We start from the raw sequence: 25,735 nt of genomic DNA on the forward strand, positions 1-25,735 counted from the left end.
ATAACACATGAATAAGCAGGTTTAGGTTTAATCATTAATAAAGGGGACCTGTCATCAGGGATCATTTAACAAAATACAAGAAAAGATAATACAAGCCCAGAAACAGATCGAGAAGAGTTTTAAGAATTTGTGTTCCAGCAAGTGTTGTTAATCAGAAACAGGAACATTATATAACCAAAATGAAGATGATAACTAATGGCTCCACCCCAAACATACACGTATTCCCTTTGACAAAGAATCACCTGATAAAAGGCTGCACACCACTTAACAATTTCCTTTAACAAACTCACACAAGAAAGCAGGAAATATGGAGAGGATGAGCAGCCGTCCTAAAATAGCACAGTAAGAAATGATTCTTAAATCTATCTATCTATCTATCTATCTATCTATCTATCTATCTATCTATCTATCTATCTATCTATCTATCTATCTATCTATCTATCTATCTATCTATCTATCTATCTATCTATCTATCTATCTATCTATCTAAGTTTCTTTTCTCTTCTATTTTATTCTTTATCGATTATTTGACTCTGATTCACTGATTTTATCAATGGACCAGAAAAAAAATGATTATATGACTCAAATGGAAAATTCTTTGGTTTTGGTGATGGGTTCATCAGTTTGATCAAGCTGTTGTGTATGAATGTGTTTGTTGTGCTAAAATTATTTGGGCACTGTTTAGATTATTTTGTATGATTTTTCTATTGAGCCTTTTCTTTGACAGCTTGCTAAAAATTTGATAATCACTTCCTGTCAATCAAAAATCAAAATTAAACTTTGCCTAATGCAGATGATGTGATGTGTGTTGATTAGATCTTTGTGTGACTGTCAAACACTGGTTGGGAGAGGAAATATGCCTTTTTTCTTAGGTTAATAGTTGGAATGTCCACCACCAGTGTTTTAACCATAGATAGACAGATTTTTATTATCTGTCCTGTCAGCTCGTTTGCCCGTCTGCCTGTTCCGTTTACCTGTCTAGTGTAGTGCCACTACTCTCTGTGTGTCTGCACTGCTCATGTTTTCACATATATGTGCATCATTTATATGAAGAAGAGATGGCAGCAGGATGCACTGTGGGAAGAATGCAAGCCAGCTGAGGCAGTGTGATGTTCTGGGCAGTGATCTACTGGGAAACCTTGGGTCCTGACTTTCATGTGGATGTTAGTTTGTCACATACCTAAAAATTGTTGCAGACCACATACACCTTTTCACGGCAGCAGTTTTCCCTGAAGGCAGTGGCCTCTTACAGCAGGCTAATGTGCACTGAAACATTGCAAAAATTGTTCAGGAATGGTTGGATGAACATGACAAAGAATTCAAGGTGCTGACTTGGCTTCCAAAGTCCACAGATCTTAATCTGATTGAACATCTGTGGGTTGTGCTGGAAAAACAAGTCCAAACCATAGAGGCCCCACCTCACAGCTTACAGGCCTTACAGGAACTGCTGTTAACGTCTTGGTGCCAGCTACCACAGGACTCCTTCAGAGGTCTTGTGGAGCCCATATTTTGACAGGTTGAGGTGAACCTAAACAATATAAAGCAGTTGGCTTTTAATGTTGTGGCTATATACTCCTGACTGGCCAGGAGTGAGCACATCCTGTGATGGACTGTGATGGAGTGGTTCCAGGATGCTTTACAAATAGAGTTCAGTCTGTGTTATGGGAAATAAACAAATGACCTGGATATCAGGATTTAATTGGGTTTAATTTTTCCTCATCTTTCAGTTTTTATATGTAGTAAGTCTGGCAATTCTCAAACTTTGGTAATGCAACCACATCAGTATTCACAATTGGAGTATAATTACAGATATTTTCTCTCTTTAATCTGTCTAAATTCTTCAATATTCACTTTAAAACTACTCCAGTGCTCCCTTATGTTTTACATCTCAGACCTCCATCTCTATGTTTTTCTTTTTTCTTTTTTTATTTCTGTGATCTATTATTTCATAATGTTTCTGCTGTATTGCTCCAATGGAATGAGTCATTCCTTTTTGAGAGCAAACTGGACCCTTCTCTTGACTTTTGCTCTTTTTCTTCACTGGTGTATTGCTTTCACATTTTGCCATTCTTTTATTTTTTTCATCTTATTTACTTTCTGCTTTCTTAGCTCATATCAAGGCCTCCGTCTTTCATGTTGGCTGCAACTCTTGGAAGCTTGCTATCAAGCTCCAAGATGATTTTGAGTTTTTTGTGATTTTTCGTTCGAAGTCTGCGGTTACATTTCATTCATTTTTTTCTTCCCATTGTGTTCTGTTTTGCTTTCCTGACAGGTGGCTTTCATCTTCATCTTTAACTGATGATGACAGGCTAGTGTTTGCTATGGTATTTTTTCATTCTTCCATTTCACTTGTGGATGCCAGGCGCTGTTAAGCCACCTCAGCTGAATGATGGTCACCTCAAAGAAGGATAGTTCATTAAAATTTAATGCCATCGAACTTGATAGTCAAACATTAAAGCCACTTTTTATGAGAACACCAAACTTCGATATTTCATGAACTTGCTGCAAGCACTGAGATAGAAAAAATAATAACAAAAAGTCTTTTGAAACTTTAAAGTATTCCAACACATAATGAAAGTTCAGCTGTGTCATAACTGTAAGTTTATAACCGAACAATGAATGCAAATTGAAACTAAATAGTTTAACACACTTAATAAAAAAATAAACACATTACCATACTTCAAAAATAACAACATTTTCATACATTTGTGTAGCTTAAAAGAGAATTAAAGGCATAGCGGGGTAAAATGGAAGAATCCCTGGTTTGTATGTCTCTAGTATTTTAAATGGTAAATTCAATGTCCAATTTGGACATTAACCAAAGAAAAGCCAAAGCCAAACAGCCATCCAGCTGCAATAAATAATAAATAAATAATAACCTACATGCTTGTTCCTACTGTGTCACCTTAACACTTTATGTTAACAGGAATACGAGGTTATCCATCCAGCAGTTATTGGGTCTGCTTAGTCCTGTTTAGATCAACAGCATGAGCACATACCAGGATCCAACCCACTCGTCCATTACAGGTCATGCATCCATAGCGGGGTGATATGCAGTAAACGATTAGCTTAATGTGCTTGAACTTGGGAGTTTGGAGGAAAACTAAAGAACCTGGAGAAAAACCAGGTCATGAATGTAAAGATTGTGCACAGACAACTGTTAAACCTACATTTGAACCCCAGTCTGCAGAATTATACAAAGTAGCGATATGCCACCGTTACTCATCTGTAATAAGGCCATGTGAAGTGGAAGTCTACAGCTGTTCTCCATACTCTGGTCCCTACTTTCTGTTGGTAGTATCATTCAATGTTGGGTATCTGATCAAGACAGGTCTTCAAGTCTCCAGTCAGTGCTTTGAAAAGCTCATTTAAAAATTAATCAATTAATCTCTGGCAACTCATTTGTCTTATAGCTCCTACCTCTGAAGGCCAACTGGACTTAAGTTCTTGGAAATTAAAGTCACCCCCAACTCATGCTAACTTCTCCATACACATTTGTCTAATTCCATCATCCATCCGTCAATTTTCCATTCCCACTTATCCAGAGCAGGGTTCAGGGAGACCAGGAGCCTATCCAGCATAAAGATTTAAAAATTTGTTTCACTTCTGCTGCTGCTCATCTTTAATAGAAGTCATCCAATTCTACCGAAAATGATGTAAAGCTTTCCTTTTGAAACTTTTATATATTCAGTTTTATCTATTTATGGTCTTCCAATGATTGTAACCAGTCCTGCACAAAAGGTCTTATAACTGAATTTGCTCTCATTCTCCATCATTTTTTATGTTTCTACTCATTGTGGATGATAAATGGCACTATAACGCGCTAACCAAACACAGACAGACGCTAGAGGCAGAAGTCCAAAAAGCACATGTGAATTTCATTTGCAATGGCCCCAACAGCCCAAACACACACCTTTTTTACTTTACTTTCTTATTTTCTCTTTATCTTTCAGTCCTTTTCTTTTCTCCTCCACTCCTCCTGCTTCATCTTCATCATCATCATCATCATCATCATCCTCCCATCTCTAGTTCTCAGAATTCTGCTTGCTGGCCCCTTATATAGGTCACCCAGAAGTGCTCCAGGTGCTCATTGACCTTCTTCCGGCAGCACTTCTGGGTGTGGTGGAAGAGCTGCTCTCCAAGGCTCAGCACCTTCTATCTCAGCTGCAGCACACCCTGGCGGCACCCACAGATCACTGCCACAATGGTAAAGTAGCTTTACCACCCTTGCGGGGGCTTTACAACAGCTTCTTACACAGCAAACATCAGAAGCTAACAATTATCGTGAACACATTAGAGAATACAACCCTTCTCTAGTGTTTGCTTCCATGGGTGCACAAATAACTCACCCTCCTGGCCACGGACCATACTGTTTTAAAATACACAGGCAAATTTATCACCAAACTCTCCACTATACGCTAACACTACCTCTCCAGGATATGGACAGTTGTATGTTTTTGACACAGCGCAAACTACTGAAGTATGCTTACAAAATAAAGCAAATTCTGCATGCAGTGAAAATGTACTTCTCCAGCTAGATTCCATGCTCAGAACCATCAACCCCTTCGTTAAATCATACAAACACATGCATGACATCGCTCAGTCCAATCCAACAGCATCTGTACGAATGGTTTTCAAGGAAACCCTTAAGCAGGATTCACGACGATACAATGCCCCGACATGTCACACCGATGTTGCAGCAATTTTCGTCGGTGAAGATAGCGAAACGCCTGCCGAAAGGGACATTTGCATCTATCCCATAGGCAACTCCTGTAAACAGATTTCCACGCTCAATATGAATTGCGATCCTATGGTTTACCCACTTTTATTCCCTTACGGAGACATTGGCTGGCACAAAGATTTACAACATGTTCCCGATAAAAGAACCGCCAAGCGAATAAGGCTTACTCAATGCCAATTTTACGCGTACAGATTAACAATGAGGAATACATTTAGTATTTTGCACTCCAGCGGCAAACTATTCCAACAGTACGTCGTAGATGCGTATGTTAAAACAGAGGGCGCATGTTTCAACTGTCTCAGATTACATCAACAAGATCTGCACGTTGAACTATCAGATGCATTGCAAGCAAACGCTGAAAATAACAACTTTCGTGTAGGCAAAATGATCATATTACCGTCCACATTTCCAGGAAGTCCAAGGTACATGCAACAAAACTATCAGGATACCATGGCCATAATACTGTAACGGCCGACCCCTTTTACCCAGCCGGCAGCTACACCTCCAAGACCAGTGGCCTGGATAATTAACTGAGAAATAATCTAACTATCAAGCCGTACTTCTTACCAATTAAACTTTTCCCCCCACAATCGACGGTGAAAAATATGAGCACAAAAACAGGATGTAAAATTAAACAGATTATATGTATTAAGTAAAACAAGACATGCAAAAAATAGAAACATATATAAATACAAATATCCCTCCACCCCAGCAATAACAAAACACCACCAAATATATATAAATATATACAACAAAAATCCTCCCTTGTCCCTGTAACAAATAAACACACAACACGAAAACAACAATGAATGATAAACTAAAAATGAATGAGAACGTGAGTCCGGTAATAATGAAACTGTCCTGAAAGCGGATGACTGAATTAGTGATATTGAGTTGTTTGAATCTCCCCGGAAAAAATGGAACAGCCTCACCATGAATCCTCGTGTGTATGGTGGATGATTAAGTCCTACCCCGGGGTCTTTCGTGGTGAAGTCCTTGAAATAAATCCGGCAGATGGAAAAACAAACTTGATTGGCAAGCGCGATGTGGACAATAACTGGTACCGTTGGTTCGTGGTCGTGAATGAAAAATCTCCTCCCCCTTCCTTCTCCTCCTGCTGGCTTAAATAATCCTGTGACGGCTGTGATTGAATGATTGTAAACAGGTGTTTTCCAGGTTTGTGGCTGTGGTCTCCTTCCATCATCCGTCCCCTTTTTACGGGGACGGCATAAACTGATGCACAAACAGTAAACGAGACAATGAAACGAGACGCACTCAGAACTGACATTTAAACACTATGTGGCCCCGCTACAATACATAAATTCGGAAAGCCTGATTTATTTATCACTTTCACATGTCTTTCAAGAAGTATTTATTTCTTCTTGATTTTTGAATTCCTTTCTCACCGTTTTCCGTTTCTATTCTTACACCGCTGTATGCTACGGCGGGCGTCGGCTAGTAAAGTAATATTTTTGTACTAATTGCTACCTTGTAGACATTTGTTGTATTTTGTTTGTTGTTTTCATTCCATCCATCCATCCATCCATCCATCCATCCACCCATCCATCCATCCATCCATTACCCACTATATCCTAACTACAGGGTCACGGGGGTCTGCTGGAGCCAATCCCAGCCAACACAGGGCGCAAGGCAGGAAACAAACCCCAGGCAGGGCGCCAGCCCACCCTAGGGCACACATACACACACACCCACACACCAAGGACAATTTAGGATCGCCAATGCACCTAACTTGCATGTTTTTGGACGGTGGGAGGAAACTGGAGCACCCGGAGGAAACCCACGCAGACACGGGGAGAACATGCAAACTCCACGTAGGGAGGACCCAGGAAGTGAACCCAGGTCTTCTAATTGCGATTCAGCAGTGCTACCCCTGCACCACTTTGCTGCCCTGTTTTCATTCCATCTGTGTTTTTGTTGCTTGTGGCACAGAGACATGGAGTTTAGCATTCTTAGCATTTTGCTCATCACTGTTCCTTAAGTTACTTGCATTTAGATCTGTACTTTTTATTGACCTAAGGCTCTGCTGTGCCTTTCCTTAGTGAATATTTCTGGTTTTGTGATTACTTTGTTTTAATTCAGTTTTGTTTGATGTTACTTCTGTCCTTCTTTGTTAAACTCTTTGCAGTTAATTTTTCTTCTGCCCTTGAGCCAGTCACTAAGGAACTGACTCTAAGTAACAGAGCTCCAGGGGTACGGATGAATTCATTCAACAGAGTATGGTCAGAATTTGTGTAAGTGCTGGTAAATAACATAAACTTTCTGAAATGTCAGCATTAAGATAATGAGTGTTGCCCAGTAATAGTGCTCAACTGGTCCTAATCCAGCCTTCACCCCCACTTGTGTGGCCTTAGGAGTGAGGCCATGTCACACGGGTTTCAGCTTTTACATAGATAAGCTAGAGTATGCGTCACAATGACGTGAAAGAGAACAAATTTCAGTTTAGTTTAATTTGTCATTGAATTTATTTGAATCTAAAAGGTGATCTGCCATCTATGATGGGGTCACAGAAATCTATCTTTAATGGCTTTATAAAATGTGCCTTTCAATTTTGTAAATAAACTCTGACTACAACATAACAAGGTCAGTTTGGCTTGGAACATTATGTGACTTTTGAAATTTCAAAATTTCAAATAAAACCACAGTCCACTCACCTGCTTAACATTTCTTTAACTCAATTTATTAGTTTTGTTGTATCTGTGTTGATTCAAGTAATTGTGTGCTGGGTGTTTTAATATTAGTGACTGCCTTGAATGCATATGAGTATGTATTCTTTTAGAAATTCTATCTACTTTAGTGCTTATTCTGTCTATCTACCTTACTTATCATGCAGCTTTACACATACAGTATTTCAATGTATCAATCAATAAAAGCTTATAAAAAGTCACATATCTATCTATCTATCTATCTATCTATCTATCTATCTATCTATCTATCTATCTATCTATCTATCTATCTATCTATCTATCTATCTATCTATCTATCTATCTATCTATCACAATAATATGACAAGTCATGTGGGATAAGGTCAGTGTATCCATGTCACTTTTAAGAAGGAAAAAAAGCTAAAAGCAGACCATTGTTCTGCAGCCATCTTAAAAGGACACCAGCTATGCACTTCTGTTGCTGCTTGTCTTCCTCCACGGCACCCTTTAGGGGCAGGGGTCTGGAATCACATCAGAAAGTCATTGCTGATTTCCATTATTGACAATTTATTTGATGCCCAATTGTGAAGTGCTGTCTCTGTGCTGTAGACAAGTATAAAATAACAGCTGTGAAAAATCATATAATCATTTATATTTTTACACTATACTGAAGCCTATTTTATTATTTCACAAAGATTTTGCTTACCGTCGCTGGTAATAAAGTGTATGTGCATCAGTGAGAGAAAATATTTATCAGGTGCATAGCAGGCAATCGAGTGATGAGAACTGAACAGACATTATAAGCATCCATCCATCTTCCTAACCCATTTATGCTGAGTGGACATTGCTGAGGATATCGCCTTGCTTGGAGCCACTCATCGAGTGCTCAGTGGGTACACAGCAGCGTTGAAGCATGAAATGGCAAAAGGCAAAAGTTGGGTTGCAAATCTGTGCATTGAAAAGCAAGATTATACGTGTAGGGTACTCCAACGTTCGTACCCCCGTCTACATTGGTTAAAAACATCTCGAGGAATTGATCACTTCACCTACCTTAGTAGCACTGTGGTGACAGATCGTAAATCCATTCAAAACACCCTATGTCGGATTGGAAAGGCGATGGCTTTTATGCATCACTTGGGGCCTTTCTAGAAATCCAACAGCATCTCCCTACCAACTAAAATTTGCCTTCTGAATTCGATTGTAATACCTACCGCTATTTATGCCGTGGAAACATCAAACGCCTGAATGTGTTTCAGAAATGGTGCCTCCGACGTATCCTTCATATCTCATACAGTGACCATGTCAGATATGAAGTACAGTAATCCCTCGCTATATCGCGCTTCGCCTTTCGCGGCTTCACTCTATCGCGGATTTTATATGCAAGCATATTTAAATATATATCGCAGATTTTTTGCTGGTTCACGGATTTCTGCGGACAATGGGTCTTTTAATTTCTGGTACATGCTTCCTCAGTTGGTTTGCCAGTTGATTTCATACAAGGGACGCTATTGGCAGATGGCTGAGAAGCTACCCAACTTACTTCTCTCTCTCTCTCTCTCTCTTGCGCTGACTTTCTGTGATCCTGACGTAGGGGGATTGAGCAGGGGGGCTGTTCGCACACCTAGACGATACTAACGCTCGTCTAAAAATGCTGAAAGATTATCTTCACGTTGCTCCCTTCTGTGCAGCTGCTTCGTGAAGCGACATGCTGCACGGTGCTTCGCATACTTAAAAGCTCAAAGGGCACGTATTGATTTTCAGTTGTTTGTTTTTCTCTGTCTCTCTCTCTCTCTCTCTCTCTCTCTCTCTCTCTCTCTCTCTCTCTCTCTCTCTCTCTCTCTTTCTCTGCTCCTGACGGAGGGGGTGTGAGCTGCCGCCTTCAACAGCTTTGTGCCGCGGTGCTTCGCATACTTAAAAGCCAATCAGCCCTATTGATTTGTTTGCTTTTCTCTCTCTCTCTGACATTCTCTGCTCCTGACGCGCACTCCTTTGAAGAGGAAGATATGTTTGCATTCTTTTAATTGTGAGACGGAACTGTCATCTCTGTCTTGTCATGGAGCACAGTTTAAACTTTTGAAAAAGAGACAAATGTTTGTTTGCAGTGTTTGAATAACGTTCCTGTCTCTCTACAACCTCCTGTGTTTCTGCGCAAATCTGTGACCCAAGCATGACAATATAAAAATAACCATATAAACATATGGTTTCTACTTCGCGGATTTTCACCTTTCGCGGGGAGGTCTGGAACGCAACCCCCACGATGGAGGAGGGATTACTGTATATCATCAAACCTCCATTCACCCTCTAGCTGATATTGTCACTGAAAGCCAGTTTTGGTTTATGGGCCACATTCTCAGCCTGCCCCAAAATGCCTACCAAAAGTGGCCATGCTGTGGACACCAGTGCATAGGAAATGGAAGCAAGGGTGACCAATGCAAGCCTGCTGGTGTACCTTTTTCAATGAAGTTCATGCAGTCAACTTGGTATGGGATGAAACCAAGGCTGCTGCTGCTGACTGAGCTTGATGGCGATCCTTGGGGCCCAATGTGCTGCCCGGAACTAAATAAAATTAAAAAAAAAGATATTTTGAAACAATTGTTTTTTTTGCGTAATGAATATTTTGATGATAATGACAGTGACAATCAATTGGATGATGTGGAACCTATGTGCTCTGACACTTATATGGATAGCTGCTTCAAAGGCATTTCTTCATCAGAAGCTATCTGACATGTCACACTGTCAGGACAGCACTACTTGGACATTCTGACATTCAATGAGCACAAACAATCACCAACTACCAGATGTGTTGTGTGCAACAAGTGTGGACAGTGCAAAGAAATGTATTACATTTATAGCACATGAGCTTCTAAGCCTGAACTCTGCAAGGTGCCATGCTTCTGGGACTCTCATTCAATTGGAGACTTTTAGTGTTATTGATGGTTCAAATAAAATAATTCATAGTTTTTTTGTTTAGATTTTGACAGAGTTACTATTGATAGTAAAACCATTGCTTTCTAATATATGTCTTTACATTTTTTACGAATTTTGATAAAGTTCATTATTTATCATATATGCATGGAACTATATTGCAGAATCTTGGTAATAAATGGTCCAGCAGTCAATGAATGTGTTAAGAATGTTAAAATATTTGAGGTGTTACTGCAGAGCTGTTATTAATATTATTTATGGGCACTGTCATTTTGCGTACCATTTTATTTCCTGTTGCTATAGTTTTGGAGTGCACAACACACAATGTTACTAGTGTGACACCTTAAAGGTTGGCATCATGCACTTCCTGGTCATCTGCGACTGGAGTAAACCCTAAGTGCTAGAAAGTGCATTTCTTTAATTTGTCTTTAGTGTACCGATCATCGGCAACATCTTTTTGACTATGATTTCAGCTTTTCGTTTTGCCTTAAAAAAATAGGATTGAAATTCTGGTAACAAACATTGATAGGTTAAAAACTACATCTTAACTTCTGGTTCCCTTCCATTAAAAATTCTGCCTCCTCCCACTTAGGCGTAATAATTGTGATACTGTAATACATCATCCTCCCATTGTACCTTCATTTACAGTACATACTGTACCTTAATTTTCCTGTTAAATTGGAACTCAAAGTATGCAAATTCTTTTCTGAGTTCAGGACTTGTATATGAACATCCCTGTTGGTCATAATGTAGATGCACCATCTGAAGGGACTCAAATTCCCATTATATGGTGGGATCACCTCACCTCCTGACTGCTTCTGACTGTTTCAGCCTGCTGCACAGGGACCACCAGGAAGATGCTTGGTAAGATGCAAGATTTAAATGTATACCCGGTTTACAGAGGAGAGTTCTTTTTACATTTGTTCAAGAAGGCTGCAGCATTACAGTTTTCAATTTTGCATTTACAGTTCTATTTAATTGACCTTAGGGATTTCGGTTTGAACCAAGATGCATGTACTTTATCCTTGGAGTGTTTGGTTTGTCAGTTTGAAGTGACTATTGCATGGAGAATACTCCCTAGGTCACAGACATTTGAAGTTTTACAGTAGGACAAAGTTTCCAAATCATCACTTTCAAACTTCAGACATCATCAGGTAAACTGGACTTTTGTTTTGAGAGTGTCTTGATGTGGTTCTTGGGGTTTGTGGTTTCTTTTTGCATATTTTGTATAGATATTTTATTAATGGCTCATTTAATATGTTCATTTGTCGTTTTTTTATCTCAGTGTGGTGTGTCTTTGTGAGAAGGGTATGTGTGTCAAAGCAGGCTGTCTGTGTCCTGGCGTCTCCATATAAATTAAATAAGCAACCATAAGTGGTGTGAATCTTAGCACCCCAGTCCTATGATATATTGCCCTTCATCTCTATCTATCTATCTTGCATATACTACTTTTCATATCTGTTTATCGATTGTTTGTTCTAAGTTGTTCTTATCTAAACTTTAAATCTCATCTCCTTTTCAGATTTCCAGCCCTGTCTATAGCAGCCAAAAAATGTCTTCCTAAAGAAAAACAATACTTGCGGTATCTGTGGCTGGTGTACTGTCAGTCAAGGCCTCAGAGCCCTTTGGATTTAATGGTGCTCCTGCTACTTTGCATCACCACTGCCCTCTTGACCAGTGGCATGTTGCTCATCTGGATGCTCAACAGTTTACAGATAGATCACCAGGTAGCTGGCATCATCACAGGGGTCTGTGGCTCCCTGCTCTTCCTACTTTTGCTTGTTATTCATCCTTTCCGCTGTGTCTTTACACTGATGATACCGACTCTTGGCACCAAGCACTGCTATCAATCCATAAAGTCAGCCTTACTAATGCTGATAGTGCTGAAAGTGGTGTCTGTCATTGCAGCCAACATCAGTGGACTGTTGTATCTACTGAAATGCAACTCCCTTACCTACAGCGAGAGCCTCATGAATTCCACAGAAGTTCTCAGAAATGAAATACACAAGATAAATAATGATTTAACAAAAATGATGTCGACAAACCTGTTCAAAACACGTTTCTCTTATGCTGACATTGTCTCCTCCATTAATCTCACAGCAGTGGGTGAGAAAGTTCACAACGTGGGTGAAAAGATTGGACAGGACATCTCTTTGGCCAAGTTGCTTTTTCAAAAAGTCAGCTTGAATGCCAAACGTGTCTTCTCAGTCTTTTTTGCATTTTACCCATTCATTAAAACATCCTTCTTCCTGAAGAATTACCTGCATGAGAAAAAACATCTAGAAAATGAAGGTAGAGTGAGCAGAATAGCCATCAGTCTCGAACCAGACAAACCCAGAAAGGCATGGTGCTGCAAAGTCTCTCCACAGCAAGCCTTCAATGTTCTGACCACAGCCGCAACTATCGCCTTAAGTTTCCTGCCGGTGACCTGTGTTGTTATCATGGATCATATTATCTACCATGTCACCGCTGTTATTACACATGTGATGTCTGACTTTCCAAGTCTTCCTGTGACATTGACTGTGGCGCTAAAGGTAAGAGCCAAAGAAAAGAATCACTGATGTGAGAGTCTGCAACAAAGCAGTGACAGAACTGCCATAATAGATGACAGCAATGCTATCCATTAGTTGAATCTCCAAATTGGGGTGGGGCTGTGAGTACAAGGGGCCATGGATTAGCTTGGGGGCTTAGGAGGAGCAGTGAAAATATTTGGATACCATATTATTGTAAAGAATCTGAGGTTGTTTGAGGAGGCCTGAGAAAGTGTGAGATTGTGCACATCCTGTAATAGAGAAGTCACCTGTCCTGGGTTGTGCCCAGTGTGTGAAATACCCCATGGTAAGCAGAGTTCCCTTTAATACTCAAGTGTTGGATGAACACTAAGTTGTCACTCTTGTAATATGGAATAATCAATAACTGCTTTCCATTAAAACATATAGATCTTAAATAGATGAACTGCATGTTACATGAATATGCAATCTGTCAACTAAATCCATGCCACCTTGTGCTTCTGATCAGCATTAGATAGAACAACCCATTTTTCATTTATATAGACCTGGAAAAATTTGTTGGTACCATTCCACAAAAAAGAAGAACCCACGATTCTCTCTGAAATAGCTTGAAACTAACAATTGGCACCCATCATTGTTTATTATGTACTTAACAAAAATTGGACTCTGCTTTAAAGTTTTGGTTCAACTCAATATTTCAAAGAATAACAAAGATGGAAATGGCATGGGCAGAAAATGATGGGACCCATAACCTAATATTATGTTACCTCCTTTAGAGGTAATCACTGCAAACAAGTTGTTCCTGTAGCTCTTAATGAGACTTGTGCACCTGTCCACAGGTAGTCTGGCCCAATCTTCCTGAGCAAACTGCTCCAACTGTGTCAGGTTTGAAGAGGGCCATCTCCTGACTGTGTGTTTCAGGTCTTTCCATAGATGTTTGATAGGATTCAAATCAGGGCTCCTAGAAGGTCACTTCACAATAGCCCAAGGTGTTGTTCTTAGCCATTCTTAGGTACTTTCAGATCCTGTTGGAGGATCCAATGACCTGTGACTGAGGCAGACCTTTTTGACACCGGGCAGTACGTTTTGCTCCAGAATGTCTTGATTGTCTTGAAATTTCATTGTTCCCTGCACAGACTCAAGGCACCCCCATGCTAGATTCAGCAAAGCAGCCCTGAAACAAACCAAGCCTCCTCCATATTCCACAGTAGGTATGATGTTCCTTTCTTTGAAAACTTCATTTTTTCGTCTTTAGATATAAAGCTGGGGTAACTTTTCAAAAAGTTCTAGTTTTGTCTAGGACATTCTCTCAGAAACAATGTGACTTATCAGTATACATTTCAGCAAATTCCCGTCTGGCTTTTTTATATTTTTTCTTTCAACAGTGGAGTACTCCCAAATCTTCTTCCACTGAGCCCAACTTCACTCAAAAAGTGAGAGATGGTACGATAAGACACTAATGAACCTTTACCTTGGAGTTTAGCTTGTATCTCTTTGGAAGTTGTCCTTGGCTTTTTCTCTAACATTCTCACTATCCTTCTGCCCATTCTGGGGTAGATATTTCTCCTGCAGCCATGTTTAATGAGGTTGGCTAAAGCCCGATGGACCTTAAACTTCTTAATAATGTTTGCAACTGTTGCCACAGGAATGTCACGTTTCTTGGAGATAGTCTTATTGCCTTTGCATTTAACATGTTTGTGTATAATTTTCTTTCTGTTCTCCTTAGACAACTCTTTACTATCTCTGGTCCATGTTCAGTGTGATACCCTAACAGCAGAGTGACAACTTTTTCCAAATAGTCTGAATGACTGATTGTGATACTAATTAAAGACAACAGCTAGTTTCAAAAATCACTCTAATCCAATTAGATTTGATCTTTTCTAGGGGTACCAAAAAATGTGTCCAGGCCATTTTAGAATATCTTTGTAGAATGAGCAATACTTTATCTCTTTTCACACTTACTTTGCTTTACTCACTTACATATTAAAGGCATGCAGGTGTACATGGGACAATTCCTTTCCATTTCATCACTTTTCAGGAGGCATACAGCACTTTTTTAATGAGCTGCAATGTTACCAACAAATCTGTCCACGTCTATTATTTTATACTTAGATGCTATGTGCCACTAAAATGGCTATTTCATCATGTGGATGAGGTTATTGCAAATTTTCCACACTGCAACAGACCAGTTTTGCAGCTGGACTACAGTTAACCAAGAGCACTGGGGCCAGGAGCAGGACATTTTAAGAGTCTCTGCAACATGAACATCAGTCTCTATTTCTTCTCTCTATCCACAATCACACTTTTCACCATCCCTGTTATCAAGGGAAAAAAAACTAATGGCTATGTGGGACTCATGTGTACACTTTTTTTCTATACCCCCCTTTTTCATGATTCATCTTCATTTTCCCTGCTGGCTGGTCTGCTGCCACTCAAGTGTCTGGCTCCACCAGACTTCTGTATATGATGAGGTGCTACTGGCTGCTTCAATATTTTCTTGGGAACTTAGCAAAGAGGATTGAGCAATTTATAACTCACCTTTGGTGCCCAACCCCCAGTTGAGGCCAGAATATTAGTAAAATCTGTAAATGTCAGTCAGTCAGTCAGTCAGTTATTCTCCAACTTGCTATATCCTAACACAGGGTCACGGGTGTCTGCTGGAGCCAATCCCAGCCAGCACAGGGCGCAAGTCAGGAACAAACCTTGGGCAGGGTGCCAGCCCAACGCTGAATCTGTAAATGTACAAAAGAAAAATTATTATTTATATGGGGTTCGCCCCCCGCTCACTTCGCCCGCCAACCCCACCGGCCTGCACTACATGCCAGCCACTTCGTATCTCTGCCGCTCATGCTGTGAAGAGGGGGGTTGAACTCATCCCAAAGAGATGTGTTCACTCCTCTGAAACCTCCTCTTAATCGGTGATATAATGGGAAACAAATGCAGTTTTTTTTGCTGCTGCCGTGCCATGTAATCTGCATCTCGTGCATCGCTTCGAACATTTAAAAGCCTGTACAGCAGCTGTCCTACTTTTTGACTTTTATTTCCAGCCCTGGGCGTGGTTAAATCTCTTGGAATAAAGTCTCGTCTCGTGGGACGTGAGTTTTTGATATTTTTTAGTTTATAATTTAAAAACAGAATAAGAATCTGAAAATCTAACAACATCACATTAAAGTTCGATAAACTCTGAAAAGAATGATACCAAACATATATAGTGTATGTAGGTTTTACAATAAGCCCGATTTAAAGTGTGACAAAAAAGTGACATAAAAACGTCTCATAAAATTGTTGCACTTTTAGGCTTAGGATTTTATATATATAGCGTAGATATCTTTTAAAAATTTATTTTCAGAACCCCTTGCAATTTTGATTTTCAAGCTTAAAGGTGGTCCAAAGAATTAATTACTCTCTAGGACCCCACATACTTCACCCCTTGGTTGTGCTCAAAGTTGGTGTAATCTTTGTGACCGTCCCTTAGAGTTAACTGTGTCCATTAAACAGATGGATGAACTGTAGCTACCCTTTTTAGCCTCTGTCCGATTATACAGAATGGCTTCTTAAAGCAATATTTTACAGTTTTGGACCAGATAAATACAAGTAAAAATTAACTAGTCTGCTTTCAGTGATATTCATTGGACCTGACCATTGTGAATGACTTGAAACCTTTCTCCAACCTCAGTCATTCCGTCTTTACATGCATTGGATTTCAAGTGTCCACTGGCATTCAATTATTCAGATTTATCCTACTCTTTTGTATATACAGTACTTATGTAAAATTCATTAAAGTCACATAGTCTCAGATTAGATATTTTAAAAAGACAGTAATGTAACATTCTGAGACCCCTGTAGTCCAATTTATTTACTAATACTTAACTAATTTAACTGTTTATTTAAGAACTAGTCATTTAGCCTGTTACAATAACGGGCGCTAGAACAGTAATGCATAAACATTAGTAGGAACAGTCTATATTAAATGGCAAGGGACTTTGACCTCATTCTTTTTGTTGGTCGTATTTTTCTTTCTTTCAGCCTTTCTTTTGTTGATGTTTACTTGCTGAGCTGACCGTTCTTCGTGGGCTGCCGCCGTGTATTGTGTGTCTTTAATTTTCTGTGACAGTAATACTGTCTTGTATGGCTCTATTCAATAAGGGCGCGCACAAAAAGGCGAGCTTCAAAAGGGCGACCTCAATTGAGCACGGCGAATAAAGGTGTTTGTAGATAATTTAGTTCAAATGGCTCTGGAATATGTGAAGAGCAACAAAGGTGCAGATCTTTATTTACGCGCACCTTTATTCGCTGCGCCCAATTGAGGTCGCCCTTTTGAGGCTCGCCTTTTTGTGCGCGCCCTTATTGAAGGATACCGTCTTGTACGTCCGCTGGCTTGTACGTCCGCTGGCTTGTACGTCCGTAATATACCTTTAATTTTCTCTGGCGGTAATACAGGCGTGCCCGTCGGTAATATGCCTTTAATCTCCTCTGACAGTAATACTGGCTTGTATGTGGCTGTAATATGCGTCACTGTATCATGTACCTTTAATTTCCTCTCGCAGTAATACTGGTTTGTATTTCCGTAAAACGCCTCTAACTTTCTCTGACAGTAATATCGCGCATCGCACCGTGCCCCGCGCATGCGCACTTCACCAGAAGACACCCACACACGGACACCTGGATGCACACAGGGATTTTATATATATAGATAAACAGTAAAGACCTCAGCAATGAGTAATCCATATAATTCTAGGAAGCTCCATGCACTCCAGAACATATGGTTGATATAATATAATATATCATAATATTCAATGTAACAAAAACTGCAATTGCTCTTCCCCTAAAGGATCTCTAGATGGTGTTAAGGAATGCCTGCTGCAGCCTCAAAGCTCCTCAAATCCTGTTCTAGTCACTGCCTGTGTTGAATCTGCATGCTTTCCCTTTGTCTGTGTGAGTTTTACCCACATGTCCCAAAGCTGTACGTACTTTAGGTTAATTAGTGACTATAAATTGACCTCGTGTGAGTGAATGTGCTGCAGTGGTCTGGTGAGAATTCCAGAACTGGTTCTCACTTTGAGTCCAATGCTGCTAGATAGGCTTTAGCTCTGCAATCTTGAAGTGGATGAAGAGGGTTTGAAAATTGATAGATGGACGTAGATGAAAAACACTGGAAAAATTCTATCAAAACAAAACAACAAAAATATAGGAGCACATTGAGAATGAGAGCTGGCAGAATGCTAGTAGAATAGGGTCCAGCCACTCATGACCCTGAAATGAATTAAAAGATGGATGGATAGATAGACAGAATTAACCATTTCAATTTACTGTATAATCCTTTTTACAACAGACTTACTCAATGTGCTATCCAGACCACCAAATGGCCAATATAGAAATTTGATCCATATACACATCATGACAAAAGCTGCTGAGAAGACAAACATTTTCAGTGCAACACAAATTCTGAATCAAACCAGACATCTAGATCTAAGTCTGGTAGTGCAGGAATTACTTCTGCTACCTCATAGCTGTAACTACCTGGATTCCATTGTTAGACTGGCCATTATCCGTGTGGAGTTTGCACATTCTCCATATATCCATGTGGGTTTTTCTCTGGAGGCTTGAATTTTCTCCATGTCCGTAACATTTGTGTGTTAGTTAATCGATGTCTCTGAATTGACCTACAAGTGAAGTGTTTCACTGTGCTCTATGAGGGACTGGCATTCAGTTCAGAGTGGCTTCCTGTCTTGAACCTGAGGTTGTTGTCTTAGGATTGGCTCTTCTATAATGGAATAAGTTGGTTAAGAAAACAGATGCACAATAGGGGATGCGGAGTGCACTAATCATCCATCTTTTCAGGCCAGAAATGGGCACTATTAGTAGCTGCACCCCAGTGCCCCGCACATGAAAAGGGAAGTGTGAGAATTCAGGAAAAGAACAGCAAATGGTTATAATGAGCAAGTAGACAAAGTGAGCTGTTCATTTAAATCTATTTATTGTACCCCCTCCAGGAACAAATATCAATACCAATGATTATCCACTTGTCACCTACCACCAACATGAAGTCAATCACTTGGAACTTCACTGTCACATCCCCGAGCTGTATAGTAAGCCCATCAGAGCCCGACGCTACTGTTCCTGTGCTCCTTGTCCTCCTCTACATCATTGCTATTCTTGTTACAACATTGGAAGTTTTCATTTCACGCTTGCATAATAAAATTGTTGCTTCATTTTTCACATGAAAAGAAAAAAAAAGTGAACTCCAGTAAGGCAAAATGAATAATGCAGCTGGGAGAAAGAAAATGCATTCCTGTTCCTGTTTGTGTCTTAGAAGACAAGAGTCACAGATCTTCTTTTATGAGTTCACACAAATGGCTGGGTTTTGTGTTTCTGGACATATCCAGTATGAAAGCCTGAAGGTGATGCTGTTCTATTCATCCTTTACTAAAAGGTACAATATGCAGTAAAGCACAAAATGACTGAGTGAAGAAACTGATCGATCAGCACAGGAGTTGTCCTCTGTGTTATTTGTCTCATGCTCTTACCTTGCCATCAATTCCTAAGATGTGCAATTTTTACAGATGGAGTATCACTGATTTACTGTGCTGTCCTTGAAAAAAAAAACAATAATGTCTACTGGATTGTCTTTTCATTGAAGGCCTTTTTGGATCATTGGCTTCCTTCTCAAGCCGACCAATTGGTTCTGCACTACGATGTGTCCTTTATTCTGTGTCGCCTACCATGGATGTGCCAATGCATGTCCACCTTACTGTAAGCTTCTAATTGTAACTCACCCACCTCATGAATCGAGCATTGTTGGTCCTTCACTGTAGTCTGCTGACACCACAATGCCCCTCACATGTGACAGCATGTCATTCACCGGTGAATGCTAATCCTTTCAGGATGCTTACCTGAAGAGAATTCTCATCATTAGTTTGCTAGTCGATCTAAATGTCAATCGCCTATCTGAGCTGCAATGGCGAGTAAAGGAAAACACACTCTAACTTTCTCTAGAGACGCAAGGAAAGATGTTACAAGAACCCTTACTTCACCGTGGAGCTGGACATGAATCATCACTGTTATGCGTCTGCCAGACTGGGTTCCCTGACCTACGTTTGTATTTCTTTTTGATTTCTTGCTGGTCTAGTCTAAAGTGTAATTATTCAATTTATATTAATAGTGTTCCATTTATGTATCACATTTCTATGTGTAAAACTATGTTATCCTATGTACCTTGTGTTTTGTGGGTGGTACCCCCAGGAGGTGGGGCCACCCTGACATTACCATCCCTGAACCGCCCCCTGGCTCTTTTGGTCAGAGTGCAGGAAGTTCAGCTCAGTGGTACATTGACCTCAGAGTAGTCATTATGTGTTATCTTTGTCTTCTTATTGATTTTCTGGCTTTGTTGAATACTGGTCTGTTCCTGAATTCTTTTGTATTACATTTTGGACCTGTTTACTGTTTTGGAAAATCTTTTTGCTTTCTTCGAGTCTTTTGTGGGATTTTTTAACTTATTTGTAAAGATTTCTTTGATGGACTCTCTCTTCGACCAAAGGTTCTTCACGATTTCTTTTGCTTGAGGAATGCTTTGATATTTTAGGACATTTAAGTTTATGTTCTTGGCTTAAAACATTTTGTATGTGCAAAGACTAAAGCAGGCCAGTTGAGCTGGGATTAAGTCCATTGGGGTAAATGCCTTATTCTTCACTTCACTGCCTCATAACCCTTTATTGTTATGGTCCTAAGGAAAATCACCATGGTGGACACCCAACTGGATGTTTCTTAGCTTGACATTTTGTTTGTTACCACTGAGACCAATCTGTGCCTCCTTGTAATGTGCATTTTGTCCACAGGAGGCAACTGGGGGACCAAACTGGATCTGACTGACCTGGAACCTTCTTCTATAAATGCTTTCTTCTAACGCCTTCATCTGAGCAGAGTGTTTCCAGATGTCAGACTCATGTGACTATGTAGTAGTCAGTTTTCATGCTTTTTTGAGGCTTTTAGCATTTTGTGATTATAAGAATTTCTTTTTTGCCTTGCTCCTTCTGAATCACCGGGTTAAGAAATCCTCCACATATGACATCTTGTTCGTCTTGTCTTAATGTCTAATTATGCAATATGTCAAGCTTTTTGGGGGTCTCTCTTATTTTTGGCCCTCTTTTCCTGAAAAACCCTAATGTTTAGGCCATCGTTGGACCATGTTTTATGCAGAAAATTACACGTTTATGATAAAGAGTAAACCAGAAAAAAATAATCAAAAGGACTTGAACTTGTATGTGCCATATCAGCTAAACACAGGGGGTTGCCTTCTAATGGGATACAAAGGATCAAAGTTACTTATATTCAAAAAACTTCCAAAAAAGGGTATTGTTAATTTAGACTTGGTGTTAGGTTTTTTTTTTTTTTTTGTTCATTTGCTGACAATCTTACTTTCCCTTCAGGGAACCAAGACATTCACAAAAATGACTGGGATGGATATGGGGGCTCGGTGGTGGTTGTGGGAGGGGGGGGGGGGGGGGGGGGGGGGGGGGTCATTCAATATCCAGGTGTGATAATCTGAGTCTGAATTTGACATCCTTGTGACCATTTTTCTTTTGTGGATTGGAAGCATGATAGTCCTGTAAGCCACTTCTACCAATAAATTATTAATCACCATACTGTTACATTTTTGCACTATGCTTTGCAATTTGCAGCATTTGTCCTTTTATTTTAAATAAAAGACTTTGCTGTGCTTTATTTTCTATCCCTTTGCTGTTAGTTTATAGACCGCATAGTTTCAACTTGCAGAAGTGAGGGCTTTTCTTATAGTCACCCATATGGTTTCTCCCTAAAGGCTAGTGCTGTAGCCAGTAAGCTTGTTGAAGCTTGTGTGCCTCCTTGTATCTTATCTTTATATCTTTAGGTTTTATTTTTTAACTTTGACTTCCCTGTTGGCCATATCAACTGTAACCACTCCATATTGGCTTACAAACAATAATAGTTTTGTCTGATTTATGCAAGCTTTTGAACTCCTATAAGTCACACTTCATTATCAGTGGTGATATTGCTTGACTAAGGCTGCATTGTTCTACAAAGCTTTAACTTAGCTAATGTATTAAAATCAAGCCAGGATTAAGGTGTCTTAGCAGCACCACAAAGAGTTTAATGCCATGTGATATTTCACAGTTGAGTGTGCAGATTCTCCATTGTTTCATTAAGCAGGTGTGTCTTTGGTCATTTCCATGCACAGAGACTCAATCGTTTCATCATGTGGGGTGGAGGGGTGTTGGTGAAAAGGCCCATTGCCATCACAGACCCCTGGGTGCAAACCTAAAACACCCTAATTGTAGATCCTCCCCTAAATAAAATATACAGAGTTTATTATATTAAGATTGTATGCCCCAGGAGTGGTATTAGAAACTCTGCGTCTTTAAATCAGAGAGGGTTGGGAGTAATACAACACAATACAATTGGAGAGCAAAAGAAAAGGGTGAGTACTGTACAGCTAGAAATCTTGGCTGCCCCATAGAGGTTCAACTGGGTTTAATTGCTTTAGTTAAAAAGAGTCAATAGGGCTGTCCACCTATAGAATTATCTGTGAGAAAATGGCAGGAAGACATAATTCTATCACATTTTCTATACAATCCATTTCTCCTTTTGAGAAAAATGTAACCACTGATCCAAATCTTCTTATGTGAACTGGACCTGTCCAAAACCTTTGAAAGGATCATTTGACCTCACATAATCACACCTGGGAAGGACTTGAAGACAATCACAACCACAAGATTAATTGCCATCTTTTAGGACAACACCTAAGATCACATGTAATGCAGCAAATATTACCATGAAAGATTTTAAGCCTCTCTGACATACTGTAGTTATCTCTTAGTGATATCGGAATAGGTAAGAACCCATGAAATATAAAAGAGAGGACAATAAAAGGTCATAATGCTGGAAAGAAAAACCTGGCTGTGGCAAAATAATGTTGTACCACCACTTGAAGAATAAGACCCTGATAATGGGGTGTCAGTCCCACCAAGAATAGAAAGGAACCCAGAGACAGTAGAATGACAGTGGGTTATGGCTACCAACCTGATAGACGTTTTCCAACCTGTTGCAGGGCAGTCCATAATGTAGCCCTGCTGATTATCACGGAGGAAAGAAATATTAGAGAAGGCCTGTGACAAGTGAAAGAGACGTTTTATGAAACTGACACTAAACTTCATTTCGCAAGTGGGAAGTGTACTTTTTTTTTTTAACAAGGAATATAACTCCCTAAAGACTCAGTCAAACTTCTATATTTAATAGTGTTCTTTTCAGCAGTTGTGTAAAGCTTGTAATCTGTACCACACTGGTGAACTCATCATGGAGGTTTATTAAAACATGTGACCTGCTTAAAATTTTCCAATTGAAAACACACTAGCACCCACTGTTATACATATTATTCTGCTTTCTCCGCAAGAAAACTCTGTACACAAAACGTCACTGCAGTTGGGGTGGTCTTAAACTTGGGCTATAGGGGCACCTTTTTCTCAGCAGTCTGGTAAGTCTGAAGTCAGGTGGAGGGACAAGGGTTTGGCTAATGAGAAAAAGAATGGCCAGCACATGAAAAAGGAGTCAGCCGGGAGTGTGCAATCTTTTAAACGTGAACAAGTGGACTGGTCACCCAGCATGGTAGTCAGGAACTGTAACCCTAATGGGTAGTGTGAAATGAACAGCATCAACACACACAAAAAGGTTTGGGGCAGCCACTCATATATTGTCCCTGGCTGAAAAAGGGTTTTGAAATAGCACTCATATGCACTGTTTTAAGTCCTGAACTGAAATGAAGAGTTGAGAAAAGACGGCAGCTTTATAAGCCGAACAGCGGAAGTGATGTCATCTGACCAGAAGTGGCCTCAGTCTGGGTGCCAGAAGTGACCTCAGTCTGGGTGCCGGAACAGGAAAGTGATGTTGAATCAGGCAGGTTTTCCCATATTTGGCCTGCAGAGATAACAGAGGTAGGTTTAGTGCACCCCGCCACCCCCTGGCCTGGTGGGTAATTACCTCCACTTGGTCCACGCAGCTCCCTCCTAGTCACATGTGTGTAACAGTAGGCTAATTCGAATAATAGGTCTTTATTATTTGTATGTTTTTGTCCTCCCTGTCTTAATGCCTCATTTGGAGAATGCCCCCTAAAGTCCACAGGTTTTATAAACTTTTTCAAAATTTGTTCAGATCACTATCCACAATGAGGGAGTCCAAATAAGAGCAAAATAAGTAGAGGCCTTGGCTGTGTATTGCAGAAAAACCCTGCAATTTTGTTAACTGATATACATTAGTCCAAATCAGGAATTGGGGTGGGGGGGGACAGTCAAGTCAGCACTGAGTGGAGGGCCAGAAACATCTCTGGACTTCATATCAGCAGAGTTGGGGTAGTTACTGGAAAAAAAACCATTTTGTTACAAATGACTAATTATTTCTATTAAGTTGTAACAGGATTATTTCACTAATTATTTCCTGGAGAAGGTTTTACCATTACTAGTTACTGTACTTTTGTGTTACTCATTAAACCCACACAAATGTGTACTAATTGGAAAGTACAAAAATAACACCCACACATCTTTTCAGTATTTGAATCAGAAGGAAATAACCGATAAGAATGACCGTCAATTCAGCAGTTAAATAAGTAAGCAACATGACTTAAAGATGAACTGCCGTTTGAAACATATAAACTGTCCAGAAGTGGACTTTAGTTCACAAGAAGCATTCCTAATGTGTACAAATATCAAAAAAGTCAAAGTGATTAGCTACTCAAACACTTGTCATCATGGAGTTGCTAAAGCATTCAAGAGCACTTGTTAATTTTTGTGAGTTCAGCTTTATGCAGTGCTTATTGTGTAACACGGTCAATGTGTGTGCATTTACATTTTGTAATGAACTCTCTTACCTTAACTAGCAGTTAAGGTAATGTTTCAGTTACCTTACCTGTACCCAGAGTTCTTCATTTTTGTGGGAACATTAAAGAGATGTGATCCATTGCCACTGTATTTTATGTCATATGCTCGTAGTGTTTCTAATTGATTGGAGAGCACATACCTTTGACCTTCTGAAAATCTAATTTCTTATGATTTCTGATAAAAAGCCTACGCATGACTGTCACAAATAATGAAGTCAGCTATTTTACGTTTAATTATAAAAATTCCCCAATATACACAAAATGGTTCACTTCAGTTTATCTCCCTTAAACTACAATTAAATTGTCTTCATTATGCCTGATGAAGTGTTTTCTCCACTGCTTGAATTACAATGGATTATGTTGAAGATATGCAACTTGAATTGCCAGAGCTTTTCCACAGTCACAAGGCAAACAGTCAAAGGAGACAGTCCAGGGAGAAGCAGCTCTGTGCCCATTTTCTGCTTATTTTCTTTTGTCCTTCTTGCTCATTCTACTGAGGTGAACACTACAGCGGTTTGCAACCATGTCATTTCAAAGGACTCTATGTATTGTAGCAGTAGAGGCGTGGAGCCACCTCTAACACCCTCAGGTACCACTCCAGACACTGGATAAAAGTCCAATTATTATTTATTAAATAATAATACTGTTCACAAAGCACCCTCCACTCCACACTCATATAAATCACAATTCTCTATACAATAAACCAATCCTCCTCGCCCAGACACTTCGCCACCCTACCTCCCAGCTCAGCTCAGTGTCTGGGCTTTCCCACAGTCCTTTTATACACTCTGACCTGGAGGTGCCTCTGTTCCAATACCCACAAGTCTGTATTCCTTCCGGGTCAGGGTAAACAGTTCTTTTCTTCACCCCGGGAGCACGTCGTTCCTTCCTGTCACGTGACCGTGACGTACTCCCGGGTTATAGGGCACATAAGAGTCCACGAGCCCTCCTACAGCGACTCCCGGTGGCCCCCAAGGTATCCAGCAGGGCTGTG

The 25,735-nt window shown here is 40.0% G+C and overlaps 1 protein-coding gene across 1 annotated transcript; it reads left to right on the forward strand.

Moving 5' to 3' along the window:
- The first annotated feature begins 287 nt into the window (after positions 1-287).
- ocstamp (osteoclast stimulatory transmembrane protein) lies at positions 288-19,383 on the forward strand. The gene is made up of 3 exons (XM_028811933.2): positions 288-342; positions 11,852-12,863; positions 18,833-19,383. Exons 1-3 carry the CDS (start codon positions 308-310, stop codon positions 19,061-19,063), a joined length of 1,278 nt encoding a protein of 425 aa, XP_028667766.2. The 5' UTR covers positions 288-307; the 3' UTR covers positions 19,064-19,383.
- The last annotated feature ends 6,352 nt before the right edge of the window (positions 19,384-25,735 follow it).

Source organism: Erpetoichthys calabaricus, chromosome 10 (genome assembly GCF_900747795.2).
Source record: "Erpetoichthys calabaricus chromosome 10, fErpCal1.3, whole genome shotgun sequence".
Lineage (NCBI taxonomy): Eukaryota > Metazoa > Chordata > Cladistia > Polypteriformes > Polypteridae > Erpetoichthys > Erpetoichthys calabaricus.

What these genes read in the sequence shown, in the direction of transcription:
- ocstamp (XM_028811933.2), top strand. Translation starts at nt 308, where the DNA reads ATGGAGAGGATGAGCAGCCGTCCTAAAATAGCACA. An exon ending in AGCCGTCCTAAAATAGCACA is followed by an intron (nt 343 to 11,851) that starts GTAAGAAATGAT and finishes TCTCCTTTTCAG; the next exon opens with ATTTCCAGCCCTGTCTATAG. An exon ending in CATTGACTGTGGCGCTAAAG is followed by an intron (nt 12,864 to 18,832) that starts GTAAGAGCCAAA and finishes TACCCCCTCCAG; the next exon opens with GAACAAATATCAATACCAAT.